Raw genomic sequence first — 21453 nt, forward strand, 5'->3', positions numbered from 1 at the left:
ACAAATACCATTACACCTGTAACATGAAAGTCATATTGTTAAGCCTTCCTTAAAAATAAAAATGAGAATATTACCTTTACTTAAATGAAAATGTAGAAATTCATTATATAACAGTTGTAATATCATGCCTGAATCTGGAGAAGTGCATTTCAGATGAGAGCAACAAGAAATAGTGATCTGACTTACAAGAGAAAACTAACTAATCTTTCAATAAGGAAGAATAATTTGGGATTTGTTAAGAGAAGAACGCAATGAGAATATGATTAAGGATCTCAAATATGCAAAAGTCTGCTGCAAGGAGGAAAATAAATTCCCTGTAACCCCAGTGCAAAAAGTAGCAGGTGCAAGTAACTTTTAGCAAGTTAAGTTTCATATCAGAAATCGGGAAAAACTTTCTAATGGCAAGGCTAGTGAAACACTGGAACAGATTATTTAGGTAAGTAATCATAACAAATCTTTAAGGAGAAAGTCAGCAAGCATCCATTAAGAAAGATAAATTTTATTGATCCTGGCTTTGAAGGAAGAGTGAGGGGGTGGGCATGACACATGCTTGGAGTCCTTCTCAGCTGCATGCTACTGATACCACACATCAGTGTAATTAGATGTGGGACCTTGACTTGGAATGAACGTCATGTTCTGCAAACGGCTCAGTCAACTTCTTCATAAAGACAATCAGCTGGATTATGATGCAATCATTTAGTTATGGATCATCTAGCTACATTGATCTAGTCTGCAGCTTCTTTATTCAACAATTCAACAATAATTACTTTCAGGACTGGACTAGGCATAAACATAACATCTAATCTAACATCTAGCACCATACAGCACTTTGCTTGCCAAGAGCTGTGACTTATTAACTGGTTCCATGGCCTTAGAGCCAGACAACATTAGCAACAGCTGCTAATAACATGGAATTCCAGGTGTAGTCTTTGATGGAAACTTTCAAAAGGAATTAGCTTGAAATTGTTTTCCTTCAAAATTCTAGATGTACCCCAAATTCTTAACCCTGTATCTGTACCTTACTATTGAGTGGGATCTTTTGTGTCGTTCCTGGTGGTTTTGTTGTTGTTTGGTTTTGTTCGGTTGTATGTTTTTTTTGGTTTTTTTTTTTTTTTTTTAAAGTCTAAAACTTTTAATGGTAGATCATCTTTAATCATGAGAATAACAATCCTGTAAACACTGCATGAGAATATGTTTACTTCAGAGCAGTACACATGATAATTAAATGACTTCTAGTCAGCCTATTTTGTTTCCAATAAAAAATTATGGTTGTTCTATTGTGAGAGCTCAGGATAAATGTAAGGCTGCCAGTCTGACAAGCCACTAAGTATGAAAAAGTAACACTCTCCAACTTCATTTCAACATTCCCGGGTTTCATTCTACAGTAAGCAGCATATATAAGTAGGGAAATTGCAAAACTGTGCAAACTCCTTACATTTAAATCATCTGATTTAACACCAAGCAAACGACACAAGGAAAAAAATAAAAAATAAAAAAGAACTAACTTGCATTTTATATCATGTTTTGGATGGTGAGAACTGAACTGTTAGAAAAATAACATGTTTTGTAAAATGCATATACAGTACAGACCATGACAACCGAGAATGGTACAACAGCAATATAGCGAGCATCAGGTGTTCTCAAAGTTTCTGCACTCAACAAAGTAGCTCCTGTTCAAAACATTGCCATTTGACAGAAGTTACAAACGTTTGTGCTTCAGATAAACCCCAAAATTTTAAAATACATGGAGTCTCTGCTATAGACAGTCTGCCTCTGATGGTGTGTACATTATTGCTCTTTGCTCAACCTTTAAAAAAGAAGCCACAAAGCACAACTTCACCTCCATCCTCCAAATTAAAAAAGTTGCCAAAAAGAGGGATATCCAGTGAAATGAACCCCAGCCTGTCCCCTTGGGCTGCCTGACGTGTACTCACCATCGTGGGCTGGTTTTGGAGACTTTCTTCCCCTCCCCCTGCACCTAAGCACAATGAGTGAGAATGGAGAGTAGTTTCAGCATTAAATTTGAACTTCCCTGCTTTTGTTAGCATGAGTCACCACCTTAACATTATCTCAACTGTAGACTTTTATCTGTGAATATCTAAGCCCTGTCTTGTGGAAAACTAATTACTGAGCCACTGAGAGGCTTCATAATGTCCTGCATTTAAGTCCTGAACATCATACATAATGCATAGGAAGCAGTCTCTGCACTCTGATTACAGAACACTGTCATTAAGAGAGCAAATTAAAGATGTGAATAATTCACTGGCTGAGCTTATTGTCAGTGCTGCATTGTGAAATTAGAATTTCTAATAAGTACTGCAATTTTTTTAACCCAATTAACACAGAGAACATCTTGAGTCTGATTAGTACAATAAAAATTATTACCTTATTCTTTTGCTTCACAACAGCCAAATTAAATACTGTACTTAATTATGCAGCATTCATCGCTTCTGTGCTAGAAATAATAAAAATAAAAAAAAAATCTCACTATCACTTTAATAAGACTTCCCATATTGAGAATGCAACGAAAAAATAGAGCATTAAGAATCTCTAAGCATAATTTCATACTGCAAAGTTAGTGCCTTTTCTTTAAGACTTTGCAAATCGGTTTTAATATCAGCAGTCGACCATGATGTCACTGCTGAGGTCTTCTTTGGAAACAAAAACGTATTCAAAAAAAATCCACAAAATGACCCTTCGGAACAAGCTCTGAATATATATTGTGAATTAACTTTCTCTGGGCTGATGTGAAGACAGGAAAAAAAAACCCTGTACCACTTACTGACTTGAAATCGAATACACAAATATACAAACATACCAATATATAAACATCTATGTATACATTGTTTCAAAAAAGATGCTTAAAATATATGATGAAAAAGCAGGAGCTATATCAGCTCTCTTACCTCAGTTCCCTCTTGGCACGGGATAGATAACATCCTTTCATCCTAGAAAGGAGGAAAGTCCAATTCAACATCCAGCATGTTGATTTTCCCACACACGGTGCCTGCTGCCATGTTAAATAAAGAGAATCATCACTGAGGATGCAGCTTTTGTCTCCAAATATTTTTATGCTGCCTTTTAGTGTCAAGGAGCCCAGGAACCTTAGCACATCTGGCAGTAGACACCACTGGCTGCAGCTGCTGCAATGTTTTTTTCCTCAGCCCTATTTCAATTCCAGCTCTTTTTTCTTCCCCATCCTGGGGAAGTTTAATCACCGAGCATGAGTGGGGAAAAAAAAAAAAAAAAAGAAAGAAAAGAAAAGGTGGCATTGCAATCATGAGCTTTCTTGTTTTATTTTTTCCTAGAGACAGGGACTGCAGCAAACACCTTGCATCTTTGTCTAGTTATTTTAGCATGTGCGTGCAAGAAGGGAAAAAAAAAAAAAAAAAACCCTGAAAATTATTCAGGCACAATGCAATAGACATAAGGAGAGACAAAAAGACAGAGAGAGAGGGAGAGAAAGAGGGAGAAAGAGAATGAGGGAGAGAGAGAGAGAGAAGGAGAGGGAGAGCGAGGAAATAGACTAAGAGAGGGAGAGGGGGCTGTCAGTGCAGATAAATCTGCATATGGAAATCAGGGTTATCCAGGGTACAGTTTTATTTAACCATGATGTACTGTTTTTTTAATTAGACAGGAATTTAGAGAAGGAAATGAGGGATTCTTGCATACACAAGAGCAAACGAAGCATTTTTAATCGCAAGAGAGTTTTCACAGCAAGCTGTAGCAGCAATGGCAAAACTTTTTATAGTAACTTTCTTGTTAGGAACAAAAGTTTCAGGCACCGCTGCTAATTTACACACACAAGCAAAACCGGAAAAGCATTTTGAAATGAAATGAAATTGGAACACACGAAATAATGCAATAAATATTGAAAAGACCCAGAAGCCACCAAGTACACAATATGTATTTTAACCTAGGTTAGGCCAGGTACAGGCTTTAGGACTTTCTCCTTGAACCCTACACTTGTGGTTACTGCCACAGCCAATGAAGACTTTGGTAAATGAGAACAGCAATGCCCAGATTGGGTTTCAAATGCACTAAACACTTCCCATGCTTGATGAAAATTGCTCATCTAGAGCCAGGAGCAGCGCCTGACCCACATGGGGGGGGGATGGATAAGGGTTTGTCAGGCATCAGAAAAGACTGGGACCACTTGCTGTTGGGAAGGATGGGGACGAATACGGTGAGGTGGCAGAGAAAAAAAGAGGAGGAAAATGAGGTTTTGGGATAGAAATTTGACAGCTAGACTAGGAGGAATCAGAAAAAGCAGATTGTTTACATACTAGAAGATTCATAAGTGGCAGCGTGATTGGGGGATTCACTAGAAGGCCGTCGTCTCAGATGAGATGTGGCCAGAAACAACCGCCCCATGCCAGGGAGGCCTAGCAAAGCTGCAAATGCGGAGGGCTTGTGGTCACCAAGGGGAAGTGCCCAACAGCTGGAGGGCAGGGACGAGTATCTGACAGGCTGCACCCACTGAATTTAGAGACGAGCCAGTGAGGAGCCCATTGGGCACTAACACAGCTTTTCAGTACTTAAAGGGGACTTATAAAATAGATGGAGAGCGACTCTTCGCTCAATTGGATAATTAGACAAGGGAGAACGGTTTTAAAGTAAAAGATGGTAGATTTAGATTAGAGGTTAGGAGGAAGTTCTTCACTCAGAGGGCGGTGAGGCCCTGGCACAGGCTGCCCAGAGAAGCTGTGGATGCCCCATCCCTGGAGGTGCTCAAGGCCAGGCTGGATGGGGCTTTGGGCAACCTGGTCTGGTGGGAGGTGTCCCTGCCCATGGCAGGGGGTTGGAACTGGGTGATCTTTAGGGTCCCTTCCAACCCGAGCCATTCTGTGATTATGTGACCACGGCCCCTTGAGGAGCCCGCTGGGCACTAACTAACACGGGCACTAACACGGGCACTAACACGGGCACCAACGGGAAGCGGCTGGGGCTGGCGCAGGCTCGGGCACCGTGACCAGCCACCAGCGGCGGGGCGCCCCCAAGACACCACGGCTGAAGCCAGGCAGGCAGAGGCGGGGAGAAGCGAAACGAGGGAAGGGGAAGGAGGAGGCGGAGGAAGAGGAGGAGCAGCCGGCGGCCAATGGGCGCCCCGGCGCCTGCGCAGCGCTGGCCCGGCGGAGCCGCGCGGGCCGTACGGAAAAGCGCCGCGGAGCCCTTGGGATGGCGGCGGCGCCGCCAGGTACCGAGCGGCCCGGCCCCGGCTGCCGCTGGCTGCACCGGCCTCTTGCCTCGCTGCTGCGGGCTCGCAGCCGTCGCGGGGCCCAGGGCCGGCCCGGACGAGGCCACGGCCCGGCGGGGAGGTGGCGGGAGGGGAGCGGGGCCGCTGTGAGCTGTGATCGCCAAGGGCCGTGTCTGCCTCCGTGTGCTTCGTTACGGTGCTTGCTGCCGATGCCTGGAACGCAGCCGGCTTGCTTTGGAAACCCGCGGTGGGGCTGAGCTGGGGCCGTCCCGTTGCCTACGTGTTTCTGCAGGAGTGGGAATGAGGGAGGGAAGTGGGACAGGAACTCAGCTGTGTTGTTTTTTGTTTTTTGTTTTTTTTTTTTAACTTGAGTTCCTTTCTAGTCCAGCTTCTGCATTACCATCCTCTGGCTGCAGCGTGAGTTGACTTATGCGAGAACAGTACCAAAACCTGCCAGCCATGAGACTTAATGTAGACTATTTTAAAAACTATTTAGAGTTAATAACCTTGATTAGATTACCTTTTTATCCTTGTAGAACTTAGTGTTATCTCTTGCCAGGTTCTACTCTTCCACTGTCTTGTGTAAACCGGTTCACCGGTGTTGAGGGTGCAGTGTGCTTCTTTTGGATGTGGTTTCCCTTTTTGTTTTTGCTTCTGTGTCCCTCAGACTTCTGGGAGGTCAGAATTTCTGTAGAAACTTTCAGTGTTGGTTATGTAGCAATCAGTCATTTTCTAAGCCTTATAACTTCAGCATTTCAAGGTTCAGTAATTATTCTGCGATGTGTCTTTATTGCTTCTCAGAAGGGACTTGAACTGTAATATCTCCTTAAAGATGTGGACAACTGGAAGCCTGTAATGCATGATGTATTTTCTTGGTACAGTTGCTCTGGCCACAGAACAAAGTGTTGCTGAAAGTAGCTTGCCCATTCTCCTTTCCTTGTACTGCGTCCCTCCACTTATTTTACCCTACTGCTAGTCTGACCCCATCATAACTAGTCAATATATAGAGCTGAACCAGAAGAAAACGAATTATCTTTTTCTTTTTAGGATTAGCTTTTTGATGATGTATCTTCCTGAACATGTTGGCACTGGGGAAGATGAAGTTGCACAAATCAGAATTACATGGCAGGGCATGGAACCATGAGTGTCTTTTTGTGGTGGTATCTCTTAGTTTGATGTTGTGGTTAAGCTGATATTGTCCTTGCTTGACCTGAAGGATTATGGAGAGCTGTAACAATGAGAAATTTTTCATAAGAAATACTGTTGTTGTTGTGTCTTAATTAATTAATATCATCTGTCCATTTTCTGGAAGAGATGGAAACAATGGACGATGACTTCATGGCTTCCTTCACACCCCCGCTTCTCACTGAAAGCTTGGAGATGGCAATGGAGGTGGAGAATGAGAACTCAAAGCCTTCTTGTTTTTCTTGTGCTTTCGACAACCAAAGTGGAGGAAGAATCTTCCCTGCAGAATCTTACTTAGCAAGTGGGTCTCTTAAGAGGTAGGTTGGTTTGTTTTTTTTGAGTTACAGCATATTAAAACGATATTAAATTTATTTCCGCTGTTGTTTGGTACCTCTGAAATGCTGACAGGGTTTCCAAATGAGTTTATTCTTCAGCTTTTATGATCCTGAGATCAGCTTTGTGGTGTACCGAAGCATGGAGAGCAATTCTTTGATACTCTGCTTTGATCAGTGTTCATTGTCCAGTTCCCTAGTTTTGTGAGTTTATTTTTAGATATTGTTGCAGACTTGATAGAGCTTTTCTAGACAGATGCTTCAAAATCGGCTTTGGCAACAGTATCCAAGAACCTTTACATTTCTGTGGAGGCTGCAGCACTGCTTTTTCCAGTTGTATGCTCTTCTGGATACTGGCCCTTTCTCTGTTATCCATGTAATAGAAACAAACTACTTTGTCCAGCTTTCTGAGGCTTCTGGGAGTACACTTTGGAGCTTTAATACCATCTTTTTCAAAGCTTTAGCTTTACATGCATTCTGGATTTAAGGTTCAGAAGTCATGTGTGTAACCAGTAAGTATTTTTTGTGAAGTTGTAAAATATTGCTTTAGTTAATACCTTCTTTCTGTCTGTGATCCAGCTTAGCTGTCTGTGTAATTTGCTGATCCTGCAGGGGTTGTCTTGTTTTTCCAGAAAAAGCATAATTTTTCTTTCCCACTTCCTTTGTACTGTTGAACCTACTTACTGTGGCTTTTTCCTGCCAAGTGTTATGTTTTGTGTTATTAGTTTTTTTTTTTTTAACTTCCACAGGCTTTTCTGTAAAGCCTTCAAAGAGGTTTAAAAACCCTGCCTCCCCCAATCCCTACCTTATTTGTCATATCTTTATTGGATCAGAGCACATTCATTCACATTAATGTCAAGTACAGGAGTGAGAGAGTCTATGTTTTTGTGGATGTATCGGTAGTGGATTCCACACTGACAACAAATGCATTCCATGACAGAAACAATTTCATATGAAAACTCACTCAGGGGCTTCTATGTAGACAGGTTTACCAAGTCACTGCTGTCATGATAATTCTGTTGTGTCCTTTATTCACCTTATCTAATTGGATTATAAACTCTTGGAAAAGCTTGCATGTGAGGGACTCCTCTGTCTTCATTACCTAGAACAGGAGTAACTGGATTTAATTGCTAAAGGCTTCAGAACCCAGCAAAGTTTAGGCAGTTACCAAGTGAGCTACAGATGTTGTGGGAGACTGAGCTGATTATTCAGCAGATGCTCTTTTTGCTTCTGATTGAGGACTGAATTGGTAATAGTGCATAGTTCAGGGAGAATATGAATTTAATGCATAATATATTGAAAACCAAGTGCTTGCCCACAACGTTTTATTTGTTTTTAAAATAGATACATTTCTTGCGCCTTGATGAATTTGTCTGAAGTATTTTATGAAAGTCAGTGGGAAAATTCTGAAATAGTTTTTGAAATCTTTGTTTTTATTATACACCTTGCTGTGAATTTTTTAAATCTTTTTTTAAGTGCATTAGGGAAATACTTTTATGTTTACGAAATTGGTATATTAAGAAAATACTTCAGGTAAAACTTGTTTTTACACTTTATACAGATGTCTGATTTTCTTCAGTTTGAGTAAAATAGTAGCTCCGATTTCTAGTATTCTTTACTTAAGCCAGAGCAAAGGGCAGTCATGGCCTAGTGTTAGGTTAAGTTATAGTAATGAAGTTGTATTCTGTGACCCTTATCAATTCAGATACCTAAAAGTGTGCTTTTTTTTTTGGTATGCTTTTATCAGTGTGTTCTCTATTAAAAAAAAAAATAACTGAAATGGTATACCGTAAACTGGTAAATGTATGTTCTATAGTTGGTCATTAGGCCTGTAGTATACATTAACAAATTCCAAGCATAAACTCTCGGTGGACTGTTACCTAATGTAGTGGCCTCTTCTGTTTAAAGCCAGTATGTATGTTATGCCTCAGATAGGCCCCTCTCTAAGGTGGTATCTTGTCGATTTTCCTTTATTTCTAAAATTTATTGTGCCCTGTGACTAGACCATGTTTTTTATGCTGTTGAAGCTAAACCTTATCATATTTTATAAGCCATGTTGTTTTTTGAAAAAAAAAAAAGGGGGGGGGGGGGCATAACAGCCACTCCTCTGAGAGCACTCTACACCTTCCTGTATGTAGTATATAAATTGCTGGTATATTTATAAAATATCAGTAATACGCAAGCTAGCAGTAGGTATTGTATTCTTTTGGTTTATTACTGAGGAATGTTGGATCTGTTTTTACAGGGTTTTGCTGAGACTAGATCCTGCTCCAAATGACTACGAAGAAGATGTAGTGGACATGTTTGGTTTTCAGTGGGTTACTGAAATGGCACTAGTTGAATCCTGTGGATTTCTCTTTGGATTACTCAGGTATGATGATGTTAGTGTATTTAGTGATTAATCCTTTCTGTAATCATACCAGTTTACTTTAAGGATGGAACAAACTCTTCAAGTTTTTGATAGTAAAATCCTAATAGACTGTGGGCCATGCAGTGTGTGTAAAAAGACTTTAACATCTATGTAACTCTACAGTAAGTGATGAATAAAACACAGGTGGAATTAAGGAAAGAAGTAAATCTTGCATCAGATTTGTAATAGTGTGTAATTTATTAATAAGTTTCTAAGCAGCGTGGAGCAATTCTTAGCCATCACCAGTTAAAACTGATAAATATAGTTATCACAACGGTGTTGTGATCAACTTAGAAGGCTCTAGCTTCAGCAGTAGATGAATAAATTGTGTAAGTTTTCCATGAATAAGATTCTGATATGCATATAATTAAAAATTGTCTTTTGAAGATCTTAAGTCCTTTTTTTTGTGCAACAGGAAGAGTGGAGGTTGCAAATTAAATATTTTAAATGCTTGATGCAGCACTTTCTTCAGTTGTTTGGATTAGGATAGCTTCAGCAATCTCTTCAGATACAGTTACTCAGTGTGATTAATTCAATGCAGATGTTTAATCTGGTCAATGCAAATACACAGATCACTGATAATCTTCTTTGCTACTGATAATCCTCAGAATGTACAGCACACAGAGAGAGTGGATGGAAAAGGAGCTCTTGTGTGATTCTACAAATATATGTGATATATTCTACCATTCGTTTGATTGTAGTAGATTCTTCCATCCTTTTAGAGTATGACAAAGAGTGTGATGTGAAACATTATTAGCGGGGTCTGGCTATTGAAACATGAAGGCATAGATGATAAGTGTATTAAAAACAGTATTATTTAACTCTACTCATTTGACACAAGGTTTTACTTCACTGTGATTTAAAAAAAATGATAACAAAGCAGATAGAATAACTTAGTTAAAAGAAACACTGTATCCCTTTTAGCATCCAGTTTGATCTGTTAATTAACATAAAATCACTTCATGGTGAGACAGTAATGGAGTTGATTTCTTGAATGAAATCAAATCTTCTTTGTAATATAAACCTCTCAATAATTATCGTTTAACTGTAATAGAGATCAACATAAGGCATGATATGTTGATATTTCTTAAACTGTACATGTTTTCAGAGGTACTGAACTGGTAGCAGTGATGATTTCTCTTTGCTGTGAGAATTTGGTTGCTAAGCTGTCTTTTAGTGTGAGAAGTCCCTCTGCAAAGATCTTCTATCTTTCAGTTCATTTGTCCAGTCATAAAATGGAATGCTTTCCTTTATGGACCAGTTGACAACTGAAGGCAGGAAAGTTCCCTTTTCCAGTGTGGAAATCATATGTGGAAAGTACAAGTTATACTGATTCTTGAGAACAAGGTAGCTGGGAACAGTTCAACTTACCAAGTACAGATAATATCTATGTTCAAATCCATGCTAATGGCAACTCAGTAATTTTCTCACTTGTGTCCACAATATTGAAGATTATTTAACATTTTAATACATAACTATATAATACAGCACACTTACAAATTAAAAACAGTAATTGCATAGTAGAAAGAATTCTTACCTGTAATTTTTTGTGACTGAGGATGTGAGTCAAAGAGCTATTTAACTGTTTACATGTGTATTGTAAGACAATGTATCTTTGATTAGTAAACAGAAGTACCAGTTTAGCTGCAAATATTTATCTGCAAATCAAATGATTTAACGAGTAACAACTAATGAGCATCAGTCGTTGCGGTGCAAATGCAAAATGAAATTAAAATGCCTAATTAAACTGATGACATCTTTGTTATGCTTGTCATGCCCCATTTGTGGATTTACTTTATGAGCCCACTGTATTGCATCTTCTGTCAGTTTAGTGGAGAGCCTTTTTTTTGTGCATCTCCTTTCTGTCTGTCTGTTTTTTAACCTTTGGCCACCACACCCCTCTTAAAGTCTTACAGTTTTAGACTTCTTTTCTTTCTATGTGGTTGAAATTACTGAAAAATTCACACAGAAATTGAGTTCTGATTACTTTCATTTGAGGTTTTTTTCAATCTTAGGTAGCTGATATGGTTTTATGCAAGCAAGGAAGGGCTAAGGGAGGTAACTTTAACATGTGGTAGCCCTTTAGTGTGCAGGTTGGAACCTAATTCTTTGGATCCTTGTGAGCTCTTAATAGTTTCCAAAGTGGTTTTTTTTTTTCTAAGAACATTTGATCTGGGTTGGATCCAAGTATCCTGCTTTTGAATCTTTCAGTAATTGCTGCTTTAACACTATAAGGAACAGGGCAGAGAGCTCCTTCCTCAATTTAAGCAACATTTTCTTTCAGTCTGTTTTATGCAGTTGTGCTTTTCATGTATTCAGTTTATTACCATGTTGTCTCTCTGGAGACTATGCTTGAAGACCACTTGAAAATAACAGTTGCTGCAGAATATGGCCGAGTACTTACTGATGTTACAGCTATTCTTTATTTTCATTTCCAGTGGCAGTTAGCAGCCTTAAAAATGCTCTTCCTCCTCGTCTGCCCCAAAACTGAATTAAGTTTTAACTTTTTTAGAGACACTTCTTTTACTCTGCTATAATTGTTGCCTTTAACCCTTTGTGCTCAAATTAAGCAGCAGACCAATCTGTGGAGGAAGAAGGAAAAACTGGTGGCAAAATTTCTTAGTGCTCATGCAGAGATGAATTTAGTGTATGCCATGAGGGATAACTTTCAGGTTTATTTTGCGATGAAATATGAAGTTGTTACATTTATGGAAAGGTCATTTACAGGGAATGGCTTTTGGGTTTGTGTTTGTTTTTCCCTGCTATTTAGCTAATTTTATATTTGTTGTTACTTTTATGTCTCACAACCAAAAAAACTATATTGTCATTCCTGCATATTTAGATGTGCTTGTAGTCTTCCACTAATACTATCTCCCAGGTTATGTTTGTGTAAGCTTTATTCAGAAATACAAAGTAAAGAATAATTCTTACCTCTCTCTGTTACACTTAAAACTTTACTAAAATGTATGTAAATAACTTCTGCCTATAACAACTACTGTAAACCTTTGTATCCTTTTAATTAGGCAGCAAATATACAGACTGGAAAATCTAGTAGAAATGAATTCATCTGACTTCGGTAAGTTGAACACGTTTCATTTGATGCTGGGGTAGATATCTGACTACCTTTTCATTATAGAACTATTGTCACATTTATGTTTGAGCTCTTGATTGAGGGCTCATAGAGGGTGCCACAGAACAACATATAACCAGCATAAATTGCAGTAAGTGTAGGCAACCAGGTGATGTAGGGTGGTGTGGAAATAGATACCTGATGTGGCAAAGCAGAAATGTTGTAAGTCTGTTTGGAAACAGATCTGCCTGTATAGGTAGGTGCACAGGATGATCCTGACCTCGCTCACCTTAGTGGGGAATCTTGTATTTATTTGACTTGAGCTAAGATATCACCCCTAAGTTATGATTCCATAAAACTATTAACTTGTTTTAATTAAAAATGGAAACTTGCATCAAAAACACCCATAACTATTGTAGTTATAGAGGTAGTGGGCTGGGATTTTTTTCAGTTTTATTTTGATTTACATTAAAAAAAAAAAAGTTAGTTATGCTTGCATAGTTTAGATTTATTTACAAACTTCATTTAACTTGTCAGCAGGATCGATGAAATGGGATCCCTGCAAAACACTTTGAATTAAATACTAGGGCATGAGGATTGGTATATTTCCCAAGGATAATTACAGCCTTGGGCATATTGTAACTTTGAAGGCTGAATTACTTAGCAAGTTAAGAATTTCAGTAATTACTCAGAAATACACTATTTGTAGTATCTTAGTACAGATAGATTCTTAGTGTTCTAAGAGTACAAGTGAATATTTTTACACAATATTTTTTGGCTTGATATTGTCATGCTGTGCCATTTAAATAATTGCAATGAAATCATTATCAAGCTTTTTTTTTCAAATAAAGTGGTGAAATAAAATATTTCTGTGGTACTCTTAAAGCGTTTTTTAAAAGTATGGGAATATGGACACTGTTCCATATCTACTTCTGTAGATCATATGTGACCTTAGCTTTGGGGGGGGAGGGGAACAAAACCAAACTTATGTGACATTAACTTTCATAGAATCATAGAATATCCTGAGTTGGAATGGACCCATAAGGATCATCAAGTCCAACTCCTGGCACCACACAGGTCTACCCAAAATTTTAGACCACGTGACTAAGCGCACAGTCCAATCGCTTCTTAAATTCAGGCAGGCTTGGTGCAGTGACTACTTCACTGGGGAGCCTATTCCAGTGTGCGACCACCCTCTCGGTGAAGAACCTCTTCCTGATGTCCAGCCTAAACTTTACCTGAGTTTTAGTAACTTCAGTGAACTACAAAAATAATTATTTTAAAATATGCTTCTATCTAAAATGCTTCTAATAATGTAATAAAGGGAATGCAGTGATTTTCTGGTGAATCATTGCTATAACTCTTTCAATAGCCTCAAGCAGGGATTAATTCTTGAAGGCGTGTAAAACAGGCATGGAGCTGATATAAATGCTTGGGAGGCTCTGAGGTAATCCAAGGGAAATGTGTAAGTGCTGTGTGTTTGTATTCCTGGACTAAATCTTAGGAAGTTAAGACTGAATAAAAACAAAAGTATCCTGTTGAAGCAGTTCTATGGACCTGATTAGGGAACTCCTTTTGGAAATGCTTCTGTGTTCTGAGGCCACATGGTGTAGAACTTGCAAACATGGTCTGAATTTTACTCTTTGCACCAACATTTGTTTGTGACTTAGATTAAGTCACTGATGCATCTATGATTCAGTTCCCCCTTTGTACAAGCAGGTTAATAATAGAGAGGTATTGTGAGGATAAAATATATTTAAAATGATCAGACTGTGTTGATGGGTATTGTTGGTATCTTAGAGTACTGTCACAGTTTAAAACCAAATTTAATTTTAGCTCAGTAAAACTTTGTGCAGATATTTTTACAAAGATACCAATATCATGCATTTCAGTGAGTGCACACTAAGTGCTAGTGTGAACATTACGCAATTTGAAGAAGCTATTGATTCCCTCGAAGGCAGAGAGGCCTTAAAGAGAGATCCTGTTAGGTTAGAGAATTGTACAACCATATAAAATTTAACAAGAGCAAATGCTGGATTCTGTACCTGGAATGGTGCAAACCTGGCTCCACACATAAATTAGGGAAAAAGTGGCTGGAGTGCAGCCGGGGGGGGGGGGAATTGTTAATGGAAAGCTCAATACAAGTAAACAATGTGCCTTGATACCAAAGATACCAATATATCATAGGGTGCATTAAGCACAGTGTAGTTAACTGATCAAAAGAAGTGATTATCCTGCTATACTTGGTGTGGCCTCAGTTCAAGTACTGTGTGTGGTTTAGGGCTCCACAAAATAAGATGTACCAAAAAAAATTGAGAATGTATTCAAAGGAGGGCAGCAAAGATGGTGAAAAGTCTGTAAGACAGGGCTTGTGGGGGCAGCTGAAGATACTTGGCTAATTCAGCTTAGAAAATAGGAAACTGAGGGGATAACCAAATAGCTTCCTCTCATGAAAAAGATGGACAGCAGAGAGGGAGGGGCTGATTTCTTCTCTCTGGTGATAGGATGTGAGGGAAAGGCTTCAAGCTGCATCAGTGGATGTTCTGGCTGACATAAGGAGAACGTCTTCACTGAGAAGGTGGTCAGGCACTGGCGCAGGCTCCACCTGGAAGTGGTCAGAGCCTTAAGCCTGCTGGTGTTTGAAGAGCATTTGTACAATGTTTGGAGATATGATTTAACTCTTGGGTTTCCCTATGTCAGGAGTTGAACTGTAATCTTCATGGGTCCCTTCCAACTCAAAATCATAGAATCATTAAGGTTGGAAAAGACCTCCAAGATCATCTGATCCAACCATCACCCTACCACCAATATCACGCACTAAACCATGTCCCTAAGCATCGTGTCCAACCTTTCTTTAAACAATCCCAGGGATGGTGACTCCATCCTCTCTCTGGGCAGCCCATACCAATGCCTGACTACTCTTTCTGAGAAGAAATGTCTCCTAATTTCCAACCTACACCTCCTCTGGTGCAACTTGAGACCATTTCCTCTAGCTGGTTATCTGTGAGAAGAGGCCAGCCCCCAGCTTCCCACAACTTCCTTTCAGGTAGTTGTAGAGAGCAATGAGGTCTCCCCTGAGCCTTCTCTTCTTCAGACTAAACAACCCCAGTTCCCTCAGCTGCTCCTCACAGGACTTGTGTTCCAGGCTATTCACCAGCTTTGTAGCCCTTCTCTGGACATGTTCTAGGGCCTCAATGTCCTTCTTGTAGTGAGGGGCCCAAAGCTGAACACAGTACTCAGGTGCAGTCTCACCAGAGCTGAGTACAAGGGGATGATCACCTCCCTGGTCCTGCTGGCTACACTATTCCTGATACAAGCCAGGATGCTGTTGGCCTTCTTGGCTGCCTGGGCATGCTGCCCGTTCATGTTCAGGAGAGCATTGACCAGTGCCCTCAGATCCTTTTCCTCTGCACAGCTTTTGAGCCTCTCTACCCCAAGTCTGTAGCGTTGCATGGGGTTGTTGTGACCAAAGTGCAGGACCCAGCAGTTAGCCATGTTGAACCTCATCCCATTGGCCTCTGCCCATCGACCCATCCTGTCCAGGTCCCTCTGCAGGGCCTTCCTACCCTCTGGCAGATCGACACTTCCCCCCAACTTGGTATCATCTGCAAACTTGCTGAGGGTGCACTCAATTCCCTCATCCAAATAATCAATGAAGATACTAAAGAGGATGGGCCCCAACACCAACCCCTGGGGAACACCACTGGTGACCAGTCACCAGCTGGATTTCACTCCATTCACCACCACTCTCTGGGCCTGGCTTTCCAGCCAGTATTTAACCCAGCAAAGAGTGTACCTGTCCAAGCCATGGGCTACCGGCTTCTCCAGGAGAATAGTGTGGGAGACTGTGTCAAAGGCCATGCTGAAGTCTAGGTAGACTACATCAACGGGCTTTCCCTCATCCACCAGGCGGGTCACCTGGTCATAGAAGGAGATGAGGGTGTTCAGGCAGGACTTGCCTTTCATGAACCAATGCTGACTGGACCTGATCCCCTAGTTGTCTTGCACATGTTGTGTGATCGCCTTCATGATGACCTGTTCCATCACCTTACCTGGCACCGACGTCAGGCTGACAGGCCTGTAGTTCCTCAGGTCCTCCATACAATCCTTCTTATAGATGGGCTTCACGTTAGCAAGTCTCCAGTCATCCAGGACCTCTCCAGATGGCCAAGACCACTGATAGATGATGGAAAGCAGCCCAGCAATCACATCCGCCAACTCCCTCAGCACCCTCGGATGCATCCCATTGGGGCCCATAGATTTGTGGGTGTCTAGCATGCCTAAATAACCTCTAACCCAGTCCTCTTTTCAACTAGCGGAAAGTCTTCCTCTCTCCAGGTTTTCTCTCTTGTTTCTAGGCTCAGTAGTGCATGGGGGCTAGCCTTAGCAGTGAAGACTGAAGCAAAGAAGGCATTCAGTAACTGCCTTCTCTGTATCTTACGTCACGAAGGCACCCACCTCATTTAGCAGCGCACCCACATTTTCCTTAGTCTTCCTTCTGCTGCTGATGTATTTGAAGAAGCCCTTCTTGTTATCCTTGATGTGTTTTGCTAAATTTAATTCTAATTGGGCCTTGGCCTTCCTCATTGCATCCCTGCATTCTCTTACAATGTTCCTATATTTCACCCAAGTGGTCTGTCCCTTCTTCTACATCACGTATGCTTTCTTCTTCTGTTTAAGCTTTCCCAAGAGCTCCTCGCCCATCCACACAGGTCTCCTTTCCCCCTTGCTCAACTTCTTTCTTGCAGGGATGCATCGATCCTGAGCTTGGAGGAAGTGGTGCTTGAATATTAGCCAACTCTCTTGGGTCCCCTTTCCTTCTAGGGCCTTGGCCCAGGGGATTCCTCCAATTAGGTCCCTGAAGAAGTCAAAGTTAGCTCTCTTGAAATCCAGGGTTGTAGTCCTACTTTTTTCCCTGCTTCCTGCTCGCAGGATCTTGAACTCCAACATCTCATGATCACTGCAGCTGAGACTGCCCTCAACCTTAATATTTTCAACTAGACCATCTCTGTTTGTTAATACTAGGTCCATCAGCTTCCCTCTCCTTGTTGGTCATCTACCACCTGCATCAAGAAGTTATTCTCAGTGTTCTGCGGTAACCTCCTGGACCTTTTCTTCTGGACTGTGTTGTCTTCCCGGCACATACTGGGGTGGTTAAAGTCTCCCATAAGAACTAGGGCCTGTGAAAGTGAGGCCATTTGCAGCTGCCTGAAGAAGGCCTCATCCACTTCCTCTTCCTGATTTGGTGGCTTTCTCTCTTGCATTTAATTTCCACTTTAATGAGCTCTGGAGACTTGTTATGGACAACTGTGTAATGTGGAGATGATATGAAATCTTTTCTTATGCTCTATTTTTTTTGCCTTTCTTTGAAAATGCCTGATCTGATCTTAACACTGTACTGTTTGTGTTCTGTTCCACGTATTTCGTTGGTCAGTGATCTATGACAATGTAGGCAAAAGATTTTGTAGTGAATTAACGTAATATAAAATTTAGCTTAAACAGAACTTCAAAGAACTTAGGATAAAATAATTGTAATTGCTACATAGCAGCAGTAATATCTATAAATATTTCCTTTGGAACAGAGTGATTTGGTCCTCTAAAACTGTGGTTCGTTACCAGAGTAGATGCTTCTGTCAGAGGTAGTGGTGAGCTGTACACTGGAGTATTATGGTACTTGTGCCAGTTAATTTGCTGTACTTGCTTAGTGAGTGCTGATGCACAAAAGATGTTGAGATGGACATATACACAGAAAGCTTTGTTTGTGGGGTCCATAACAAGTGGTGTATCTGAATTGCAAAGTTACCTTGGAAGGGATGGAAAAACAAGGGAGAGAGTGAGCAAGAAAAGGAAAGGGAAAATTCCCCAGTGGTCATCTGGCTAGAGGAGCAAATTGGATTGCCTTCCCCTGGATATGCAATCCAGTGAAGAAGGTGGCAAAGAGGTTTTGCCCTGTTTCTTCTCTAGGGCTATACACTTTTCATTGGGGTCTGCTCAAACTCCTTGTTTACCGTTCCCATTTGTGGTGCTCTTAACAATGATTGCCTCGTGCTTAATCAGGTAAAGTATTGCAGACTGACTGGTTACTAGACATTTATGTATATACATTATTGGGCAATAGTTATTGGGTACTTAAATGACTATAACTCTATTTACCTTGTTATGCACTCAGTTTTATTTTTCTGTAATAAATGCTGAAAGCTAGAAAACAAGGTGTGGGGAAAGAGGTGGAGAAGCAAGGGTAAGTGCAAGGCAGCCACAATAACTAAATAATGGTGTACAGAGTCACAAATGAAAGGCAGAATACAGGACTGTGAATGAAAGAATCTTAGCTTCACGCATCTTAAGGCACTGTGCAACATGTGGTGCTTCTTAGGAAGAGAAGTTACAAAGCATGTTTCCAAATAATATTATGCTTATGTGTTACCCTAGGAGAAAAGGATGTTGAGAAATCGCTTCATACTTAATTTTTTTAAAGGTCTCTTGGAAGCAGACACGGAGCTGGGCAGTAGGGCTGAATGATTTGTTCTAGCACTGATTGCTTGTCTCTGCCACCTTTCCTGAGGGATTGGATGTTTTCTTTTGCCTTTATATGGAGATATGTGCCTGAGATAGTAAGATGAGGAATGGCTCACTCTGGCAAGATGGCATTTGGAATTGGTTGTTTGCCACCAGGCATCTCCCAAGTTGGTTTCAGAAAAGCGTGTCTCTTTACTGGTCTGTTTTAATTACTGTGGGGAATGCACGATACATGGGTCAAAGTGTGGGCATATCTGATCTAAGCTATTGATCTCTTTTACTTCAGGTCAAGCTGCGAACTTGCACTCTGAAGCAGAGGGCATCAGGCGTCAGTGTATTGAGTTTTTGCATTATGTGAAAGTTTTCATCTTCAGGTGAGACTTGTGCACAATTTACTAATTTATGTTCTAAGCTTTTTATAGCTGCATCTTATCCATTTTCTGATTACGTGTGTGTGTGTGTTCAGGTATCTGGAACCCCCTAAAGTGGATAATGATGGAGTACTCCACCCATATGAAGAACTAGAAGCCCAGTTACCATCACTATTGGTGGAAGAGCTTCATGCTTTGACCCTGCATATTGGTCACCTTTGTGAACTCCCTAGTAGTGTCCTGGCAGCATTCACTATTCAACACCAGGCAAAGGTTGATAGCTTTTATAATTTTAAATTTGTTTTGTGAGAGTATGTATTGTTAGATTAATTTTGTCTGAATAGAAATTAGTCTTTCTTCAAACTGGAATTATGATTTTTGTTTTCTTCCTTTGTCACTTTATAAACTAAATGTCATCCCATACTTGGCTAGCACACCTAATGAGCTCTGGATTTTATATTGTTCTTTAAAAGTTATTTTTATATTTGAATAGCTTTTACAGTTATTCCTGCCTTATAGAAATAATAATACAGGTAAATATGTAGGCTTGAGTTAGCATAGCATGGTTAAAAAACTCCTCGCTGTATGTCCTTGATAATGGCTAGAATTTCTGAACTTCCTGGTAGGAGGGGCACTTTTAAAGAATACATTCTGAAATGTGATTTAAAATAGGAAAAGAGTGTGCATATAAAGAAGAGAAGTACAGAAATGGAAGTTAAGCAACTGCAGTATTGAATGCAAGTAAAGTATTACCCCACTAAGATTTGTGCATATATATAGTTAATGCTTTCAAAAAGAAAAAAGGAATTTCAATCTTAGGGTGCATAAGCTTATATCAGGAGAGGAACGATCCACTGACCAGCAGCATTGTGAATCTTTCTGTTCATTTAGTTTGTCAATAGGGCCACTGTTGAGCTAATGAAAGAAACAGTAATTTCAATCAATCTTTAAGGAAGAGAGTAGTGAAATTTTGGAATTACTTTAAGAGCATACTTTACTTTAGTAGTGTGTGTGCTACCTGATAGCACACACACTGCTAAAGTAAAGCATTTTTTTCCTGGAAAGGAAAGGATAACTAGTTTTAATCTGTCAAGTCTGAATCGACACTGTTTAAGTTGTATTTTAGATCATATCAAAGGCTTCACAGGCATCCTCTACAGAGAGAATTGTCTTGAAGATTTCTTTTTTTATTCTTTAACTGAATGATGTGTTTATATGTTATAGTCTATTTGTTCACAGATATCCATAATGTTTACTGCAGGCAAAATATATGCCCATTTTTTGTCTGTCTTAGTACAGTGTCCAGAATTCGCTAAAGAAAAGTTACAAATAAATGTGTTTATTTTTAATCACAGATCTTTCCACCATCATGGCATTTATTACACCTCCACTTGGATATCCATTGGCTAGTGCTGGAAATTCTTCATGTACTAGGTGAAAAAATGATGAGTAAGTATACAATATTTTTCTTTAACTTATTCTTGTATGTATGATTACTCATCTTAGTTTGTCCAGAATAATTTCCTACTTGTAGTAGTTGTTAAGCATAGCTTTATTTAATTGGCTAAATTCAAGTTTGGTGAAGGTAGGTTTGATTTTATGAATCTTATGAAATGTTTTGGCCTGTGTATCTTCGTTTCATTAAACTTCCCTACAAGTAGCTCAAATTAAATGGAATAATATTAGGGATTTCTTCTATCAAAATTTGACCAAGATTACAAAGCTTGTTCTCAACTAATGTTTGCAATGTGCTAAATATTTAATAGCAAGACACCTTCTGAAATTGCAAATATACTGCAAAGAGCATTTTTAATGGTGAACAGCAATTTGATGCAAACAATGTAGGAAGAGTTTCAAAGGATGGACCAGGTCAGAGAATCAACATTGCTAACCATATACTACACTGAAAAAATACTGGACAAAGGAAGAAGCCTTAGTCAGAGGACTTTGTTTAAAAACAACCAACCAACAACAAAAAAAAAACTTATTGGGCTTTAAAAGGGCAAAAGGTAGTTGTTTATAGAAACCATATAAAAACTCATAGAAAGCGATTGCAGTAGTTAGGTGGCTGAAGAAAAATTCTTAAAATACAGAAGAGAATATTATTTTCTTTGTGATAATTATGTGTATTGTTCATCTCCATGCTAGCAAAATCACAAAAATATGTTTTCTCCTATAATCAGTACCACTGCAACAAACCCCCTCATTATTATAAATTATCTATAATAATTTCTATAAAGGAATTGCAACAGTTGAAGTGACCTTGAGGTTTGGAAAGAATGCACTGTATGTTTAGCTGAACTAATGGTATAGAAACTCAGATTAGCTTTCACAGGCTTTGAGTACAGTCAGAACACAGCCTTCCTTAGCTT

The 21453-nt window shown here is 39.7% G+C and overlaps 1 protein-coding gene and 1 long non-coding RNA gene across 6 annotated transcripts in view; one reads left to right on the top strand and one right to left on the bottom strand.

The window, feature by feature from the left end:
• Nucleotides 1-4267, bottom strand: part of LOC125183127 (uncharacterized) — a 155174-nt gene extending 150907 nt beyond the window's left edge. For 2 of the 5 annotated variants that reach the window (XR_007164350.2, XR_007164351.2), the window contains exons 1-3: nt 2907-4267; nt 2386-2455; nt 1935-1978 (exon numbers count right to left, since the gene is read on the bottom strand). This is a non-coding gene — a long non-coding RNA (uncharacterized lncRNA). The remainder of the gene's footprint in view (nt 1-1934; nt 1979-2385; nt 2456-2906) is intronic. The other 3 variants (XR_007164354.2, XR_007164352.2, XR_007164353.2) reach the window with 3 other exon arrangements.
• Nucleotides 4268-5069: 802 nt separating this feature from the next.
• Nucleotides 5070-21453, top strand: part of MMS22L (MMS22 like, DNA repair protein) — a 95690-nt gene continuing 79306 nt past the window's right edge. Inside the window, exons 1-7 of the mRNA XM_048066560.2 lie at nt 5070-5197; nt 6510-6699; nt 8960-9085; nt 12148-12200; nt 18997-19084; nt 19177-19354; nt 20437-20530. Of these exons, the coding sequence (XP_047922517.2) occupies nt 5179-5197; nt 6510-6699; nt 8960-9085; nt 12148-12200; nt 18997-19084; nt 19177-19354; nt 20437-20530 (748 nt within the window). The 5' untranslated portion in view covers nt 5070-5178. The remainder of the gene's footprint in view (nt 5198-6509; nt 6700-8959; nt 9086-12147; nt 12201-18996; nt 19085-19176; nt 19355-20436; nt 20531-21453) is intronic.

Source organism: Anser cygnoides, chromosome 3, assembly GCF_040182565.1.
Source record: "Anser cygnoides isolate HZ-2024a breed goose chromosome 3, Taihu_goose_T2T_genome, whole genome shotgun sequence".
In the NCBI taxonomy this organism is placed as follows: Eukaryota; Metazoa; Chordata; class Aves; order Anseriformes; family Anatidae; genus Anser; species Anser cygnoides.